At 39.6% G+C, this 20538-nt stretch overlaps 1 protein-coding gene across 2 annotated transcripts in view; it reads left to right on the top strand.

Annotated features, from left to right (window-relative positions):
- Positions 1-311: 311 nt before the first annotated feature.
- Positions 312-20538, top strand: part of DCP1A (decapping mRNA 1A) — a 57548-nt gene continuing 37321 nt past the window's right edge. The window contains exons 1-3 of one of the 2 annotated variants that reach the window (XM_002918986.4): positions 312-1109; positions 4018-4058; positions 6381-6508. In XM_002918986.4, coding sequence (XP_002919032.2) covers positions 915-1109; positions 4018-4058; positions 6381-6508 — 364 coding nt within the window. In that variant the 5' untranslated portion in view covers positions 312-914. Of the gene's footprint in view, positions 1110-4017; positions 4059-5767; positions 5943-6380; positions 6509-20538 lie in introns of those variants that run through there. The other variant, XM_034658473.1, reaches the window with a different exon arrangement.

Raw genomic sequence — 20538 nt, 5'->3', positions numbered from 1 at the left:
TATTCTTTCCATTAACAAACGCTCCTAGGATGTAAAAATCATAAACAATACAAATACAACGGGGTTTTTTCCTTTCAAAAATTCGATTCCATTGGGGTATCTTTCCCACGTAAGAAAATGTTCTTTTAACAAGTCGAGTGGGCTGAACAGAGTTCCCTATAGTCTCCGTGCCTTGTTTCACTCTTTAGCTCGTACCTGCCTCTTTAAAAATGTGTTAAAATGCTTAACACGTGTTTGCTAAAAAGGACGCGTTATCTTTCGAAAGCCTTAAACGCTGCACGACAGCTCACGCACGCCTCCGCGGGCTCCTGCCAAGACTGGAGGGAAGGACTTCCGCGACATGCAGACGAGCAAAGTAAGGAGCCCCAGTGGGTCGCACAACACACTCCCGTGCAGTTACAAGAGGGCTAGTTTGGCTTTTTTCAAAAACGTTCCTTCACAAAAAAGCCGCCCAACTGCGGACGGCCGTGATCTCGTGAGCTCGGAGATCTGGGGTGACTTTCGGGGTGCCCAGCTCCCCGCTTCTCTGCGCTCTCCCCCACGACCGCGGAGCCCCGCACCGCCACAGCGGGCTTTTCGTTCTGCGACCCGACTTGCCGGTGCGCAGGCCGAGGCGGCCCCGCGTCGGTCTGCTGCCTCGTCCGGCAGGAGCCCGGAGAGGGCTCGCGGACAGCCTCGATCCCGAGGTCAGGGCATTTTTACCCCGAGTACAGGAAGGGCCTGCGCCCCCGCCTGACAGCTCCGCCACCGACGCCAACCCAGACCCTTGAACGTCAGGAACCTGACGCTCCCGGAACGCGGCGCCCGGGGGCGTGGACGTAGCGGAGCGCAATAGCTGTTGTACCGCTCTGCCGCCCGGCCGGCGGAGAGACGGAAGTTGAAGGTGCTGACGCAGCTGGGGGAACTTTGCCTCGATGGCACCTTCCTGTCCGCTATTCCGCCCCCGCCGGAGGGGCTCGGCTCCGGAATTCAAGATGGAGTCGCTGAGCAGAGCTGGGCAAGAGATGAGCTTAGCGGCCCTGAAGCAGCACGACCCCTACATCACCAGCATCGCAGACCTCACGGGCCAGGTCGCTCTGTACACCTTCTGCCCCAAGGCCAACCAGTGGGTGAGTGCGGCCAGGCCGCTGAGGTCGTTCGCCCGGCCGCCGCCTCTTAAAGGGGCCGCGCGGACTGTCCTGGGTTGGGGGCGATTCGGGAGGCCAGGGCGGCAGCGGGGAGGCCAGGGACTGGAGAAGAGACTGGCCGGTCCCTGAAGGGTGTCAGGGGCGCCGGGAATTGGGGAGAGGAGAGAGAGAGAGGTAGGCCCAGAACGTATGCGGGGGGGGGGGCAAGCCGATAGAGGGGAGGTAGGAGGAGGATCAGTCCTTTGGGGTCGGGTCCGGAGACCTGGGCGATCTGCCTTGTTTGCAGACGTGTTGGAGGATGAGAACGGTGGGGTCAGAAAGACACCTGAAAGATTGTGTTTGAAGCTGTGAGGGTTATTAGATAAACTACATATACACAATCTATAAAGTAAACACCAGTCCTTTCCCCCCCAGCAGGCACGTAAATAAGAGGCCCCTTCATAGAGGTCATTTGGATTTAAAGCTTGAAATCCACTTAGTGTCAATTCTTGGAAGAGAGGTGGTGGGGATAAGCCCGACTTTTATCTAACTACGCTGTATTTCCAGAGTTTTGGAAAAGATTTCAAGGCACTTAGGGAATGGGCTTCCATGTTAATTGGATTCCCTTGAAACCTTTGGAAAAGAGACCCTGTAAATGTGTTTCATTCCAACTGTGCTGCTGGTGATGTCACCTCTGAATGCTCGCTTCCGACTAAGTACTTTTTTGCCTTTTTTTTTTTTTTTTTTTGCACGGGAGGGGGTCCGAAAAGTTACATTGGGTTTGTTATCTGACTTGTTGGCCTCTGTTTAAAAGTAACATAATTTCCGGTTTTCTAGTAACTGACCCTCCATAATTTAGTCATTCAGCTTTAGGCTTTACTTTTGGCAAATAATCTGTAAATGTTTGTTGGATTGAGTTCATAAATGAGTAATGTCCACTTTTCAGTAAAAAATGAAATCCTTATACTAACAAAACCCTGAAAGACCATTGTAATATGTCCTTTACGGTATAAAACAGATACATAGATTATATTTAATCAGTAATTTTGTGAAAATCATTTGATGTTTATAAACAGTTAATTCAGATGAAAAGAGCTTTCAGAATCCTCTTGCTTTTATCTTCTTTCTTTCACTTCCTGGAAGAGAAGGAGGTATGGAAAGCCACGAAGAACAAAATTATAGATTTTTTTTTTTTTTTTTTTAGTGTAGCTGTTTTAGACTTTGCCTTAGTTTGAATTGTTCTGAATCATTTTTCTTTGTTTGGTCTGCATATAAATTTGTGAGATGTGAATTGCAGACAAATGGTGAAGACTTGGGAGCAGAAACTTAGACTAACAGACTTTTATTTCTGGCTTTTCACAGACTTTCAGTATTGTGGAATTTAAATTGTAGAGTTCTGCTTTAAATATGAGATACTAGTTATAATAATCTGAATTGAAAAATGAACTGCCATTTTTTGTTCGTTTGGATAATGGCACAAAGAGCATAACCAAAATCTTTTGTATCTTTATTTTACAGTGACTTGTAACTTTGCAGTGTTGTGTTTGAGCAAGTTTTCTTTCTGATTGCCAATTTTTTATACTAATAATTTAACAATTGAAAGGCAAGAAAAGCCTACAAACCCTTAGGAAGGAAAAGTTTTATTATGATATTTAAGGTAGAGCAATACTCAATATGATAAATATTTTTTAAATATTTATATCCCAACAAACCCAATTTGGAATGACTAGCATTTAAAGTTTTCTAATTTGTTGATTGTATTAAAATGTATAGGTTCTATCCAAACTATGAACTGCTGTGATTATTTGGGTTTTTTTTTTTTTAAGATTTTTTTTTTTTAATGTATTTATTTGACAGAGATAGAGACAGCTAGCGAGAGAGGGAACACAAGCAGGGGGAGTGGGAGAGGAAGAAGCAGGCTCCCAGCAGAGGAGCCCGATGTGGGGCTCGAACCCATAACTCCGGGATCACGCCCTGAGCCGAAGGCAGACGCTCAACCACTGTGCCACCCAGGCGCCCCTATTTGGGGTTTTTTAAAACATTGTATGTGTTTAAAACCTAAGTCAGTGTTGTCACAGCAAATAAAAGATAATATGACTTGTATTTTTAATCAAAATGTTTCGTTTATGCTTAAAATTTTTAATTATTTATACGTCCTACTGTAATTACCTTAAGGCAGAGTATAGCTTCAGTTTTCATGATTCTTCAACAAAGTTCTAAGAATAAAAAACTAATTGTGTTTGACAGTATTTCTTAACAAACCACAAAATTTGCTATTCATAAAAATATACCAAAATCCCCCAATGATGAAACAAACTCTCCTAGAAGATAACCTTTTTTTCTTTTTTTTTTCCCCCATACTAACTTCGATAAATTTTAAAAGTGAAGGAATTGCTGTACAGAAGCTTGGCTTTAAAATTTAAAAATCTGGATAAGACATTTTAGCTTTATAAAGGGAAAGTGGGGCGTCTGGGTGGCTCAGTTGGTTAAGCATCCAACTCTTGGTTTAGGCTCTGGTTCTGATTTCAGGGTTGTGAGAGTCTGCTTGATATTCTCTCCCTCCCTCTGCCCCTCCCACACATGCGTGGGCACGCCCTCTCTCTCAAATAGTCTTTAGAAACTGGGGGAGCTAAGATTTTCACCCTAAAATTTTAAAAAGAAAAGTGCTGCAGATAACAGATATGTTGCTGGATTGAACATTGTATATACATTAGTATGCAACCAGAGTGTAGAAAGGATACAAAAGAAACTGTAACAGTAGCTTGTGGAGTAAGAGACTTACTTGACCTGTTCTAAAGGGACTAATTTTAAAATAGGTAATTTCACCTTAAACATGAATATTACTTCTTCATTAGGACCATTTGGGGATGGATTATGGGGAAAAAACTAATCAACTCATTGTCTATTATAGGAGAAGACTGATATAGAAGGGACCTTATTTGTATATCGAAGGTAAGCTTTTAAAAAAAAATGGTACATACATATTTTTAATCTAATGGTGAACAGTGTTATATAAAGTGGTTCAGCCCTATTGTCTTTGGAACCTTCCTGCCTGACCTTTTTCATCCATTTCTAGCTGTGAGATCCGAACCAAGTTACGTCCCTTCTTTGAGCCTTTGTGTGATTCAGAATAAACAGAGCTAGAACTTACTTAGGAACGTAGCAAAACTGTCTCAAAATAGAAAACATTTTCTAGTAATGAACGAGTCTAAAACAGATGCCTTTCTCCCTCTCCCTGTATTAAACATACATAAATAGAGAAAAATATAATACATAAACCAACTCTATAAAATAACATAGTTGAAAAGTCAGTCCCTCTTCTTCTTACGACTCTGGTTCGGTCCCTTTTCTGAACCCCTCCCCACAGAAAAAGTTCTGAATTGTGTACAGTGTCTTAGTAATGTGTCACCTTAGTTTGAGAGTCCTTTAGAAAGACCCGGATTATTCAGTTGCACATTTTTTATTTTCAACTTTTCTTAGAGTTAATTATCTAAAACGTGATTGGTTTGTAAATTGCAGCTTTTGTTCTGTTAGGCAACTTTTGCGTCCTAACTTGTAACTGACAGGAAAGGATAGTCATGGAGTTTCTTGGTCTTAGGATCTCCCTACTACGGCAGGTTCCTTCCCATGGCTTCTAAGTTTAGAGATTCAGCAGGAATTATTACTGACATCAGGTTCTCCCCACTTTTTTTTGTATTATGAGTTCTCTTTTAAGGATTGCCTTTCTCCATTGATGGTAATTAACAAGAATTTGTCAAATATTCCTCTAAATTTTGGCATGCAACTTTGAGAGCTTGTCTAAAAACACTGATCTTTTTCTCCCTTCATATGTAAGTGCTTTGATATTACCTAGTAACTATAGCAGCTCATCATTCTTTGCCACTTTGTTCCCTATCCTTCATCTTTCTCCTTTAAAAAAGGGGGAGGGGCGCCTTTGCCCTTCACCTACTTCATTGTTCTTCATTACCTCTATAAATCTCTAGAAACTCATCAGTTGTTGTTAGAATCTTGGTATCTATGATATTTGGAAAGTATTTTCCTGGCCTCATTTTTATAGTACAGATCCACTTGTAGAAAATACAAAATTTAGTATAATAATTGATTTGACTTAATTAAATTCATGGAGGCTTACATAGTATTGATCCTAATAAAAGGAAACCAAAGAAACTCAGGGAAATGTGAGAACATTTTATGTACCTTGGATAAAGGTGTGCCACAATGTCAGAATATTGTTTTGCAGAGACCTTAGTATAGAAGAAACCTGAATTTGGAGTCCGAAAACCTACAGCTGAATTCTGGTCACATTATTTATGTGACTTTGGGCAAAGGCCTTAATCATTCTGAGTTTACTTCCTAATCTGTAGAGTAGGATTCTAAAATCTCCCCCGTGTACACAGAGAAACGATTGAGAAACTATGAAGTATTATACATATATATATGAAGATCATGCACTGAATCACCCTGGTATGAGAACCAGGGATGTTTGTTAGCATAGAATACAAGGCATTTTCTCTGTAACCTAGGAGAACTATGGAAAGACCTATTTGGTATAAGAAAAAATCATGATTATAATGGTGTACAGTCATTATTAAAACCAAGTTTGTACCGTGTTTTAAATAAGTGATATTTTTGTTGAGCAAATGTTATTTAACATCTACTAGGTGTCTATCTTGGGATCTCTCTGAAAAAAAAAAAAAGCCAAAAATCCCTGTTTGCATGGTGTTTACATTGTAGTGGAGAAAGACAATAAATATGAAAAATAAGTAAATTGTATGGGGAAAAAGAGAAGAGAATTGGAGGTATTGAACTTGAGAGCAGGCCGGGAGCCTGAGAAAGGTAAGAGTCACTGAGAAAATGACATTTGAGGAAAAGCCTGTGGGGGGCGGGGGGTAAGATAACTAAATTCTGGGCAAGTGGTCCAGGCAGAGGTCTTTAGGTGGAAGCATACCTGTAGGGAGAGTGATGAGCTCAGTGTGGCTGGAGCAGAAGCAAGGGAAGAGGCAGAGGAGATGAAGGCAAGGAGGGCACCTATCAGCCAAGGCCTTAGTGGCCTTAATAAGGGCATTGGCCTTTACTCTGGGGAACTAAGTCCTTAGAAACTTCTGAGAAGAGAAGGAGTATGATCTAACTTGAATTTTTTGTTTACAATTTTAAGTGCCAATAATACTGTATAATGCAGTAGTGTATACTCTTTGAAATGGAAATAAAGAAGTAAATAAACATTTCTGCAAATTAAACAGTGACTACAGGTGTCTTTCTTCTGTCAAATCTAAGGTCAGCCTCTCCTTACCATGGTTTTACCATTGTGAATCGACTGAATATGCACAATCTGGTTGAACCAGTGAATAAAGATTTGGAATTTCAGCTCCATGAACCATTTCTTCTGTATAGAAATGCAAGCTGTGAGTATATCTGTTTTATTACGGTTCATATATTTACAATTTAAATTGTGTGACTTTAGTTTCTATCATCACGTTATTTTTGGAGTTTCAAGTTACAATAAAAAATATAGAAACGCCTGGGTGGCTTGGTCAGTTAAGCATCTTCTTTCAGCTCAGGTCCTTATCCCAGGACCCTGGGATCAAGTCCCACATCGGGCTTCTTGCTCAGCGGGGAGCCTGCTTCTCCCTCTGCCTGCCGCTCCCCTTGCTTGTGCGCACGCTCTCTCTCTCTGACAAAAAAATAAAATCTCTAAAAACAATGTATATAATCTATACTCTTAGGTTATAAATGAGTCTCTTAGTAAGATCAGACCTTTTAAATTGGGCTTCTAAGATTGAAACACCCTTATAGACAGTAACTTTTTATATTGTTTTAGTTAAATATACTCTTCCATGTAATAGCATTACATCATATTCCTGTTGTTTGTTTTACGAAAATTAAGTTTCACCCTTTGTTTTGGTTGGACACTGAATTGTTGGCTGCCCATGCCCCTGAGCAACAGAACTTAGTTCGAGAGATACAGGATGGGGACTGATACTTCTATCCACAAAGAAAGTAGTATCTTTGCCCTGGTGGTGGTATTTTTCAGTCTGATAATTGAGTGTCTACTGGCTACAAGTTCTAGGCTCAGAGCTACTTTACCTTAATGTTAATGGTACCATAACCTATGTGGGGCAGGCAAGCAGTTAAAAGAGCTGAGACTCAGAGATGAGTGGCAGCTCTCCAGTTGGAGAGCAAGAATCATAACCCTCTTCTCTGCTCCCTAGTTCCAGGGTCCTTTCAGGCATTTGACAGACTCCTGAGAATGGTTGCATGCAGCCCACAAAGCTAGAGTGGCCCTTTCAAAAAGTTAAAGTACTAAGGGGGGGGGGGAGTTAAGATACTAAAAAGGTATCCTCAATTCCTGTATTTCAGTATGGGTGTTGAAGGTATGAGTGTTCGAGGACAGAAGAGAGACTGTTTGTTTGGCACTGACGGTGGGTAGACCAGACCTGGTTACAGTAGTAGAGCGACTATAACTATCATCCAAGGAGATTGCTGGGGAAGTGTTACTTCTCACTTAAAAAGGAAAAGTTACTGTTTGGATTTCACTTGACTGGAAGGTAACTGGTACCACAGGAATGTCTTTGGTGTAAAATATAAAAAGCTCTGGAAATTACGCGTCTCTTAATTCCCTGAATGAGGAATGGTGAGGTCTGTTTCAGAGCCAGAAGTCCCAAATTCTCCACAGCTCACTATTAAGTATCTAAGTGAAAATAGTCTCTCGATTTTTTTCAGTGAACTGTTTGTCCAGATAATTCCTCTCCGAGATTTTAATTTCTGGGGGCATATTAGAAATGCTTTTTAATAACCCGTAAGTTCAGATGGATTTATTTAAACTAATGTTAACAGTAGAATGACTTCAGATGCCAGTTTTCTTTGTGCTGAGACTCTGTTGAAGGGGAAATTCTGCAGAGGAACACAGTTCTAGTTTTGTTTTGTTTTTTTTAGGGGAAATTGGGTTAATTCTGCTCTTTACTACCTGGAAACTTAATCTAGCTATTGCTTCTAAGAAAAGTTTGATTATTAAAGTAGTCAGGAAAATCATCAGAGACCCATGAATTCAGTTTCTATTTAGCGTAAACCTGATGTGAATCATAGTATTTCTTTCACAAGCAAAGGTTCCTGTGGATTTGAAAGTGCAGCATAATATGAGTATAATTAAATCATGATTAACCAAAATTTAATCAGAGCCTCAATTATCTGGAAACATTTCTATAGTCCATGTGTGGAAGAAATGAAAGCAAATTATAAGAAAACAAGCTAATATTAGGTTTCATTTTGTGAGACTCTAGCAAATATCTCAAGTGTAACCCGGGGTCAGCATAGAAGTGTCAATTTTCTGTAACTTTAACCCCACTATAGTATCATAGATTAATTGTTGTCATGATAAGACCTGAAATCATCAGGAGTGTTTATTATCTTAATTGGAATATTCTTGAACAGAAAGGTACACTAATACATTTTTTTTTTAGGAAGATTTTCGATAAGAAGCTAAAACAAAGGCTTCCTTAGTTGAACAGAAAATTCACTTAACCAAGGTTGTCCAGTTTCCCAGTTAATTGAGGCACTGAATCATCTTCTAAGGGGCCATACAGTTTCTGATATTGCTAATTAGAAATTCAAGAGCACATCAGCTTGTTTTCAGACTAGAGAAAGGCCTGAAAAGGTCAAGTACAACACTGTGGGTGTATTAGAAACGGTGCACAAGAGGAGCTTGGGGAAAGTATTTAAAGGAACAGCTGTATTGGGGAGAAGTGACAAGGCAGCATAAAGTGATTCTGGGAGTGTGAAGGCCTCTCTCGAGTGTGTGTTTTGTCTGCCTAGTCTTAAATGTGGAAAATAGTCTTGTCAGGTCTGCAAGCTATTGCGTTGTTAAGGGATTTGTTCTTTAAACAAAAAGTTAATTAGTGTCTGAGTGTGTATACAGGTAATTATACGTGATTCCGTAGCTGCCCTTCTGTCATTTTCTTGTGGGAAATATCACTAAGACACCTGACCCATTTTGCTCACTACACCTTCAGATCCGGCTTCTTTCACTCAAATCACTTTCTAGAATTAATAGAAAATTGCACTATAATTTTTTCTTGTTCTAATTGTTTCGTTTTGATTTCATTTTTTAGTTTGTATTTATGCACCCCCCCCCAAAGGGAAAGGTAAAATCTTACAGAGAAAATGCTTACACTAGCCAGGGGCTTAGGTTTGGTGATTCTATTGAATATTTTGGACGCAGTGTATTTTTATACTGATAAGGGCCTTTTGGCAGCCAGGAGACCCATGCAGGGCTGCAGAGAGGGTTGGGAAGACTGCAGATTCCGTAGTTAATTAGGCAAAAGTGTAGTTCCTAACTCCTTACTTCTGACTTATATTGAGGAAACAAGAGTCCCAGAGAAGTTAAGAAACTTGCTCAAGAATCACAAAGATTGTAAGTGACAGGCAGAATTCAAATCTTCAAAGCCCATATTCTTTCTGCTCAGCTACCACAATAAAATTACTTACTTCATCAGTCCACATTCTAGAGTGAGGCTGACCCATACTACTCTGCGGTAATGGAAGTGCTCTGTGTCAGTCCCATCCCAAAGAGTAGCCACCACTCAACATGTGACTGTTGAGCCCTCGAAGTGTGGCTAGTACAAGCAAGAAGTTTTCTTTTCTTTTTTAGTTTATCTAACTTAATCAGTTTGCATTTAAGTAGCCACATGTGGCTAGTGGCTACCATATTGGACAGCAGAAGTCTAAAGCATGAACCCCTGCTCTCACACACCCTTTTGTTGCGCCATACCTGAATTGAACAAGCACTAGGGGAGCTTTGGATTCAATTTTTATGCCTCTCATTTAGTCTTCTTTTTAAAATTTATAAATGATTTCTAGATACGAAAGCTGCAGACGATATCCCGGGGGGTGGGGGGAGCTTTGCCATGGTAACACTCTTTTGGCATGCAATTTAATTTTCAGAAAAGAATTCTATCCTAGGCTTTGCCATTTTAGGTCTGTAACCTTGGATAAATCACGTAAACCACTGATCTGACCTACTTATCCTAAAAGGGCATCATATACGTGAAGGTATTTTGTCAGGCATTTACAAATATAAAATATTACAGACTGTGTCTCCATCTTGGACCCAAGCCAAGTGATCTTTGTGGTGAGAGAGTCATAAGGATTTTAACATTATCCATGTTCTCTTATAACCCAGGCCCATAGTGTCCTTCCTCCTGTCCCTCTGACTAGCACCATGACAAGCTAGAGACTCTGTTTATCTTTATAGATATTATTTTCAGATATTATAGGGGCCATTACTAGGCAGCCTGAGGTATGGTAAGTTGAAAATATATACATGTTAAAAATGAGAAATCTTACGGAGTACAGATTTTTTAAAACTCTGAACAGCAACAGTTCTGATCAGTGGGTCATGATGTTTATTTTGATTAGTATACTGGAATCCGTAGCACTGTCCCAGCTAAAACTTTGTGTTGATGTAATGATGTTTAATTTGTGGACACCTCTCCCTAAAAAACATTGATGATAGTTTTAATTTTATCTTTGATTAGTTGAAGAAACATAGTTTTTTTGATGTTTTAAACATATGCATTACTACCAATCTGCTGATCTTCTGTTTTCATTTATAAAGAAAATCCGTGTTACTCACTGCATTATAAAAACCATTCTTGGGAGACTCTAAACTTCTAGGACTTCTATGACATAGACACATCAAAGAAAATATCCTTCAGCTCCTGTCCAGCAATGTCATAACAGGAAATCTTTCTCCTACAAACATTTGGAAATGCTGTATAAAATATTAAATGCATAGCTTATCCAAAAAGAGAATAAGGGACATTTCAGTGGGCCAACATCAGAGGGAAAACTGAAAGCTGAAGTGAGAAACTTATAAACCGACGCTGGCTGCCAGCTGTTAGGGGTTCTTAGGTATGGAGCTCTCCTTCATATAAGGGTCCCATGACAATTGCATGGAGTCAGGAGACAGGGCCTTGGGCTCTCACAGGTGGAGAGGTAGAGCTGAGACACCCATACATCCATACAGCGAGGTCCCCTAATGAGCTACATACTAATTAATTCGAAAGATACCAGCCCACCAACCGAGGAGAAGGACAAGGCAAGCTTATCTATCTCAGTATGGTCTGTGGGTAACAGTGAAAATGTCTCCCCTGAATAATTGTAACCATGAGCTTTCTCATACAGGTTTGGGGTTCAGGTTATATCATTCACTTGGTATTATTTCTTAACCCAGTCCAAAAAATTAACATAAAAATTGATCCTCAGCTGGTGAGTACTCTAGATCACCTGGCAAAAGCAAATGCAAAATCCTTCTAGAGAGACACTGAAGTTGCCCAGGGACCTCATCAACACCCTTATGGTCCAAAATTACTAAATACACAAAATTACTAAATATACAAAGAAATAATTCACAATCAGTGAGAGGTAGAATACCACAAACAGCAGGATTAGCCAGTCCTTCCCCAAAATTTTAGTTAATGAAATGATCAGATAGAGACTGTAATGGGTGTAAATGTCAGATGTAGATTATAAAAAAAGTGACAGGTAGATTTGAAAAATAACCAAGTCCAGTTTCTAGAAATTAAAATTTTAGTTATTGAAATAAACTGCGTGGACTCAGCAGTTAATTTGTAATAACAGGAAGGAGAATTGGGGAACTGGAAGAGACATCTGAGGGAATTATCCAGAATTCACCAAGAAGGGAAAGGAAATGGAAAATACGGGCAGGAGGATGGAATTGGAAAGTCTAACACATAACAGGAGAATTTCAGAATGATAAAATAGATTTAAGAGAGACAGTATTTGAAGAGATTATAACTAAAAATTTTCTAGAATATTCAAAAGTCATAAATTTCAGATTTAGGCAGTAGAACAAGGCACCAAGCATAATAAGTAGAAAGAAATACACAAAGAGACAGGAGCAACCAGAGGTACTTGGGATTGATTATTTACAAAGAGTACCAGTTAGACTGACAGCATATTTAATTGCAGCTACTGAGTTTGGAAGAGTACTGAGGAAAAAACAACCTATACTTCAGTAATTCAGGAGGACAAAATAAAGACATTTTTCAACAAAAACAACTTTTGCCTCTAGCGGCCCCTTCCTCTCGGTGCTTCTAAGGTAACACTGTCCAGTACAGTAGCCGCTAGCCACACGTGGCTGTTGAGCACTTGAAATGCTCCTAATGAACTGAATTCCTAATTGTATTTAATTTGGTTCAGAAATAAGAAAATTGTGGGGTGCCTGGGTGGCTCAGTCAGGTAAGCAGCCGACTTGATCTCAGCTTAAGTCTTGATCTCAGCTTAGGTCTTGATCTCTCAGGGTTGTGAGTTTAAGCTCCACATTGGAGAATTGAGGAACTGGAAGAGACATCTGAGGGAATTATCCAGAATTCATCCAAAAAAGGATGGGGGTCCAAGAGAAAGAAGAAAATTGAGCACAGAAGAAAGAAATGAAGTTTATAAACTACTAAGTGAAGAAAAGGAGGTAAATCAAAATAAGCATGGACTACATAAGACAGTGAGATGACTAGTCTGAGTAGAAGGTGTTAAAAAGGTGAGGCAAAAATACTAGATACCAACAGCATCAGGTAAAAACTCTTCAGATCTAAAGCATCCCACAACTGGGGTGAGAATAGATAAATTGATTAACCATAGATTTAAATCAAGTTGTGCGTGTTTAAATGATTCAGGGTAACCACTGCAAAACAAACATGGGAGTCTTTTAAACCAGTACAAACCAGGGTGGGAAAAAAAATGAATGAACACCACGGGAAATAGAAAGCCCAACATAAAGGGGCAGAAATAAAGAAGTCAGTAACTAGAACAAAATGTTGAGTGTACTAAAGTTGCCAGTTACAAGATATTGTGGGACTGGATGAAGATACAGAATTTGTGAATAATGTTATCAAAAAACTTACAACTCAAAAACCTGGAAAGATTGAAAGTAAAAGGATAGAATGCAGTGTATCAGGCAACTGTTAACCCAACGAGGCTGCTGTAGCTATGTTAGTCATACATGATAGATTTCAGGTGAAAAACATCAGGGTGAGAGTTGCTGCGTAATGATAAGAGGAATGAACTCCCTAGAAGATAAAATGATTCCAAACTGGTACATACCTAGTATATGTCAGAAATACATGTCAAAAGTTAAAAATCCCTAATCATCATGGGAGATTTTAACAGGCCACCTCAGTAATTGACAGATAAAGCAGATGATTTTGAGATATTTAAACAGTATAAACTTGATCTAATGAGCGTATAAAGAGCCCTGCTTCTAGCAATTCGAGAATTTGCATTTTTTTTTTCAAATACATACTAGAATTCTGTAAAAATTACCGAATGTAGGCCTCCCAGCCCAAGAAGTTAAGAAAAAAGAGAAACCTGGGGTAAGTTGAAGGAAAATACAGATGAGTGGCAATTAACTGCAGAACATAGAAATTGCAGTAGAACAACAGATTGAAACCAGTAACAAAAACTCCCCTATAATCTGATTGATCCAAGAATGACAAAGGAGGGGGGAGCATAATGGGCAATATTAGGAATAATGTATATATCTTTTATGTATTGCAACTACATATAGGGAATACACATTTTTTTTAAAAAATCACTATGAAGAACTTTTTGCCTATACATTTAAAACTTAGAATATGTATATAGTTTCCTAGGGAAAAAACATAGTGTAACAAAATGTATTCAGGAATAAATAGATCTGAATACATTCACAAACAATAAAATGTTGGGTCAGTAGTTTCAAATCTCTCCCATCACATCTAAAGAAAATGCTAAGAGGAACGTCCTATTCAGAAAATGGTATCAGGACAGTTAATCTCCATATAGAGACTGGCCTCTGCAAAAGCAGATATAGGATCTGTACATTTCTGATTTTATCACAGGGCACTTATCTCCACTCTTGTGCAGTGAGGTCATGCTGCTCTTATCCACTATTCATTCTTTCAGCAAGCATTTGGCAAGCACCTGCTACAAGCAATGTACCTTACTGCGTATGTTTCTCCTAGAAGGTGCTTTCCTTTTGATTTCTACTTCTGTGGGCACCTCTTTATGACTGAATTGTGAAATGCCCCCCAAGAATATTCTGTAAAGGGTTTTTTTGTTTTTGTTTTTTGGGTGGGCAGCAAAGTTCATTGAAAGATAATAGTGTTAGTACAAAGCTCCCGAAGAGGGAGGGGACTTGGGAGGGTTGACTCTGTGAAACGTTCTGAAAAGGTTTTTTTATTCCAAAATTTGGTACACGAATCAGTAAAAAAGTAAAAGCAAGCAAAACTGGTTTTTCTGTTTGTTACAGCTAGGCAGTCTACACTGCGGCTTGGTTAGTCGAAAATACTAAAGTTAAAAGTTTGTGGTCCCATTAAGCTCCATAAAGTCAATTTTGGCATTTAATGATTTCCTTTTGCAAAAATTATTTCAGTATTGTCTTCTCCTTTGTTTTTAAACAAACTGGCTGATTATTTAACTCAAACATACATCTTATTCAGTGACACTTATTGAACATCTGTCATTTTCCAAGTACTCTTATCAAGTGCTATACCATTTTGATAAAAACTGTTGTATACTTTTAAGGAATTTTAGTTATCTTTTTAGTCCTGAGGTTCTGTTGTATTTTCTTAGAGAATTATAAGCAGAAGTCATTATGTTAGAACTTTTAGTGTCAGAACTCTACCTTTCTGGTAAGGGTGAAGATTTTTAATGAAATATGTTACTTATTAATCCCAGTGCTATGAATATTTCTTCCTAATACAGCTCTGTTAATTAATGATAAAAATTAATGATTTAAGATTTATGATTAGAAAATTATCAGCTGAATTTGAATGATTAGGCCAGCACTATTGAAAATCTGATCCACCAGAGACCGTGAGGGTATTTACATGTTTTTTTTTCCATGATCATTTTTAGCAGCAACACTGATCCATTAATTAAAAGGAGTATACAGTCTAGATTTTCTTTTCTCAGACCCAGCTTTATTCCCTCCTTAGACCACTGTATGTTTGTGGTTTTAGCCAAAAAATAACAACAACATTATTTTACTTTATGTGCATATTAGACTTGGCTTTTTATTTTTATTTTTTTAGCTGAAAGAAACAAGGACAATTGTTGTTTCCTCCGTCCAGCACCTTAAGGCATAGATCTCCCACTGAATACCATTTTTCATATTTTCAGATGGTTTCTATAATCCTAAAGTACTTTTGAAAAAGTGAACAAAGTGTGTTGCCTTATAACCTGCTTAACAACAACAAATCACTGTAACAAGCAATTAAAGATAAAAATATTATTATTATGTAATATTTTTAAGAACTTACCTCCAAAAGCCTGTGAGAAGTACCCCTTTGTTTCCACTTCACTTACAACTTTTCCTTTATATCGGGCATCAGTCTCTTGATAGAGAACATTTTTAATTAAAATTAGATCACTAGAAAAGGCAGGGTGGTTCATTTCCATAGTGTTGAAAATGCAGCTGCCAAATGGAAAGTTTTAGTAGAAGAAATACTGTAGTGTGTACTTTTNGTTTTTTTTTTTTTTTTTTTTTTTTTTTGCCTCTGCTTGGCCTTTCTCAGTTCAAGGGCAAGACTCAGAACAGTAGAGATGGTAGGTGGCTGTTGGCATTTGCACAAATCTTCAGACTTAAAGCACAGTGCAGGAAATGTCCTTGCAAGAGAAGTTTACAATTTGTCAAGTCAAAAAAATGTGACTTCTACCTCCAGACTAAAAGACGAACTTATAAGCAATTTTAAAAGCTCCACCGTCCATTTCCTGTGATCTTTGAATTCAGCACGGTGCTTCTTGACCAGCCTGGAGAAAGGCAGTCTTCCACCATCAGCAGCAGCACTGCTGTGGTTGGTGTGACTTCTGTTATCAGTGAAGGAGAAAGGATCTGTGGCAACTGCATTAAACTGGCCTTCTGGACAAAGATAAGGAAAGAGTCTTGCTGTTGCCACGTTAGTAGACTGACGAGGTAAAAACACCATGAAAACATAGAGTGACTTAGACTCCAGGGCTGACCTGGTGGTGCTGTGAGGTCAGAAGTTTCAAATGTCTGTATGGCGTACTATCTGTTGTAGGCCACTGGTGAGTGTTCTAGGAGGACCTCTAGTGGAGCCTCTACCAGAAGGTTCTGGTTAACTTTGTTCCTAAGTCCATGAACATTTCCAGATTTCCAAAGCAGATTCTTTCCAGTATGTCTCACTAAGTCCTGGCTTTTCCCCCCTAAAGTAGTGTTGTCAGGTAAAAAGCAATTTTAACTTTGTGTATGTGGTGTTACCCTAATTGTAAATGTTTTAAAAGTTAACAGAGCATGCACCATTTATCTCCTTTAAATAATTAACATTTTCTCTTTTGAGAACTCACAAAGGAAAGCAACAGTTACTTATAGCTAAGTGGCAGAAATGTGTTCTTAATATGTATGTATATAGGTTTCATCCTGTGTTTACAAAGTGAAGTTTATGGTGGAGGTAGAAATTGAAACAGAGTAACCACTAATCCAAGAAGATTTGAAGCCACTCAAGTGAGCAGAAGAAACCTTAAGCCTGAGCCCTTGGGGTTCGGTCCCCTGTAGGATCCAGGATCTGAGCTACTTATAGGGTCACTACTTCAGGCACGCACAGCTGGGTTTTTTCTTTGGTTTATTGTTGCTGTTGATGTTGAATTAAAAGGAAGGCATGGGATAAGCATTTGCTACCAACATTTAAAAATAAGGACATTTTACACACACACACAGCTGGATTTCTAGCGTTTCTTCTTGTGAAGGCCGCATAGCACTTGCATCCCTGCAAGCCCTGGGAGTCAGCGGGAGCTCTGGGTGAGGCGTGTGTGCCACAGCCTCTCCAACCCCACCACAGCCTCGCGTGGGTGAGCCTCCTGGCCACCTGCCTTACAGCCCTGGTTTGGATGACCTCTTACTAAAGTGACAGAAAAATATGTTACAGAGAAGTTAGTTAGGGAAGGGAGAGAAAAGAAGGTCTCCCTTTTCCTACACCACTATCTGAACTATTTTCCAGAGCCCTACGTGTAGATTTCGGGGAGCCCACAAGACTCCATGGAGGCCAGGGGCCATGCTTCCTACCCTTTATTGTCCCTTGTGATACATAAAAATGATCATTTCTGTGCGGGATGCTGAGATGAATAGCCCACCAGGGGACGGACAGGTCCAACATTTGGCATACCCATAATCACTTGCAGCACACACCTAGGAGAGGCTCCGCCTTAAGGAGTGGCCAGTACTGTGTGGCAATTGTGGCAATTAACCCTGGCAGCACACACAAAACCCTAGTGTGACTCACTGTGGTATTTGGGCTTGCCCATTATTTAAGAATAGAAAGTTTGTAATAGGAACAAACAGTCATGATATTCTGGGGTTTATTTTCCTAATTTCCCTCCAAAAATTCAATGATCATTTCACACGTCTGAATCCTGTACTAAGGTTACAGTGTTAAAGAGGACTGTGGAAGCAGTATTGCTGGTAAATAGTTTCAGACTTGATTTAAAGAGCACATCAAAGGCAACCGAATCATGTTTACCAGCCATATGCACAGATTTGTGGAGTTTCCTTGCCTGCCTGTTTGCCACCTACCACAATCTCCTGTCAGAATCCTAGGTCGGGCAGGCTCTGGCTCCATACCCTTTTTCCTGTCCACATGCGTTCTACCTTCCACCTCAGAGCCTTTCTCTTCTCCCTCTTTCCGAGCCTTTTCATGTTGATGTGGAGCCGTCAGGCTTATTCTGGTCTTAAAGGAAATGATCTGTCCAAGCAGGGGCATTTGCTTTTTCACTAGCCAGGGCAGGCTTATGTTTCTGTAATCTATTCCATTCTTACATTACTTTTATAGTCAGAAGGATTTTCCCTATGTCTAGATTAAATGTTTTTGGCTATATTCAAAGCACATTTTCTTGTTGTTCTTTCCCAGTGTAGGGCATATTTGTCAGTATCATCTTTAGAAATGTATAACTCTCAACACCATTGCCAAAAAGCTTACATCAAAGCCCCTTTTCTGCTTGGCACCATAATGAGAAAATCTCCAACCTTCTCAAATCCTTTTAGAAAGTAGGTCAGATCTAAATAATAAATGAATCAAAAAGACAACATGTGCACGAGAGTGATTCCCAGCTCTGTTTTTGTGACATTTCACAGCATCTCAAGAAGTCTCAAGGGATTTTACAAAGGATCCAAATTAACTTGGGTTTTCTTGATCTTGTGCGTGCCATACACCATTCCAGATGAGAAGCAGAGTGAGATGGAACATCAAATCATAATAGGCTGCTAGATCTTCAAAAGAGCTGTCTGGGGAAATGGAAAACTCTTGCCCCTCAGCTTTTTAAAATTTCTCAATATTAAATGATCTAATACCTTTAATCTTCTTCAGTGTTGTTTTTCACAGTTTCAGAAGTTGCTGTCATTTAAAAAGCAAAGGGAACATTTAATTTTGGGTATTCTTTTCTGAATTTTGGTATTTTTCATGGAAGTACAACCTCAAGGTAATCAAATGCCCTACCACACCCCCTAACTCTTCAGTGACTTGCCTGTACAGCATGACTGACTTGGGACAGTTGTTAACAGCCACACTCTATGGTGGGGGTCCAATAACTACATAGTTTGCTTTCATCTTGAGAAGAGCCATTTATAAATCAGGATGCCGTCATTTTTTGCCAGAGCAAAATAGTACTGTATCATCCAGTCCCTAAATCGTCTGTGCTATAGTTAACCAAGGAAAATTATTTCAGGACGTTTCAGCAAATGAATTGTTCACAGAATGTGCTGGGCCATAGAGTGGAAGTTCTCTTGAGGAAAGAATACTTGGCTTTGGCTTGAAGACGGGTCCTCCGTGATCTTAGCTATCTGGGAACTTGTCTGTCTTTCCTCACTGGTGACAGTGACAGGCTCAGGGGCAGCTCCCAGGGCCTTCTTGCCAGCTGCATGCACTGAGCATTTGATATGTTGGCAGACAGAGCTGATTCTTGGATGCGTGTCTGAACCTCTACAGGTCTGCTTTTGGCAGAATCGAGTGTGACTCTTATCCTTTACCCATTAAGCTATCGTTATGGCTTCCTTATCTTTATTTCTTCTGCAAACATGCCTTTGAAAGTGTTTGGCTCTTTTTTGGCAGTTTATTTGATAATGTACAAGAGTGGAAGGCATGTGTCTTATTTCTAAATTATAGTGTATTTCTTCAAAGGGAAAGGGGAGGATGTAAGTGAAGTATTGTCAACATAAGTTGACAGCTCTGTTGGGCTTATTTTGATTATCAATATGAAATTCTTTCTTAAGAGCTGGGTTTGCAGCCCCCTCTGAAAACATTACTAAATGCCCCTTTTTAGCCCAGAGAATGTTGTGTGTTCTTCTCTGAGCCTGATGTAGTGCCTATCATAAACTTTCTCGTCACTGTAAATTGTAGGGGTGTGTCCTTTAGAGGAAAACTGCAGTCTTGTATTCGGACTCTTGTGTTTTGTGTGTTCTTTAGCCAGGATTGAAATAGACATATTTAAAGAAAGATGGTTGTGTTTAATTGCCATATATGGAGTCTTTTCAGAGCCGAATCTGATTTACTCGACGTAGAAGCAATCCTTAGCTGCGAGGAATAGGGACATAACCAAGACCCTGCAGAAGATCATGTTTAATAAGTATCTCCTCTCTAACAAAGCCTCCTCTGTGTTCCTTGTCAAAGGGCTGTCAAAGCTAAGTTCAGCCTATTTACTTACATCATGTAAAATATTCCAGAATTACTTATTATGCATTAGACATTGATTCTGTTTGAAATATTGATGGTGTTTTGAAGTTCTGTGAGCAGAAGAGGGGCTGTGAACCTGGGTCCAAACATGGAAAACTCTTCCAGGAGACTGAATGACCACTCAGAAAGCAGAAGCCAGCCTGGGTGCCTGGTGGTAGTGTGCACAGTCACTGCATGACACATAGCCAGATGTGGAGCCCAACAGTCAAGGACAGTTTTAGTGAAACTGGAGGGTTTCTCCACCGGCGAAGTCCCCTTATGAACAGGGTAGGAAAAAAATTCACATTCATGATCTTCATAAAATGAAGCTATTCACTCACTCTATGTATGAATGCTCCCTCTACAATGACAATTAAAAAAAATCCAATTAAACTTTTATTTCCATCAGAAAGGGAACTTTAAAGTTATGATTGGCCATGAAGTTTTTTGTAGAATAAAATGACCTTAATTCAGAGTGAAGCAAAATATTTGCCATTAAAATAGCTTTTATTGGGACACCTGGGTGGCTCAGTCAGTTAAGCGTCTGCCTTCAACATAGGTCATGGTCTCGGGTTCCTGAGATCAGGCCCCACGTCGGGCTCCCTGCTCAGTGGGAAATCTGATTCTCCCTCTCCCTCTGTGTGTGCGCATTCTCTCTCTCCCTCTCTCGCTCTCTCAAATAAATAAATAAGTTCTTTTAAAAAAAACCAGCTTTTATTGTA

The sequence above is a fragment of the Ailuropoda melanoleuca genome, chromosome 4 (assembly GCF_002007445.2).
Source record: "Ailuropoda melanoleuca isolate Jingjing chromosome 4, ASM200744v2, whole genome shotgun sequence".
NCBI classification, from domain to species: domain Eukaryota; kingdom Metazoa; phylum Chordata; class Mammalia; order Carnivora; family Ursidae; genus Ailuropoda; species Ailuropoda melanoleuca.
The sequence above is the reverse complement of the archived record's forward strand: the minus strand, read 5'-3'. Positions and strand labels throughout refer to the sequence as shown.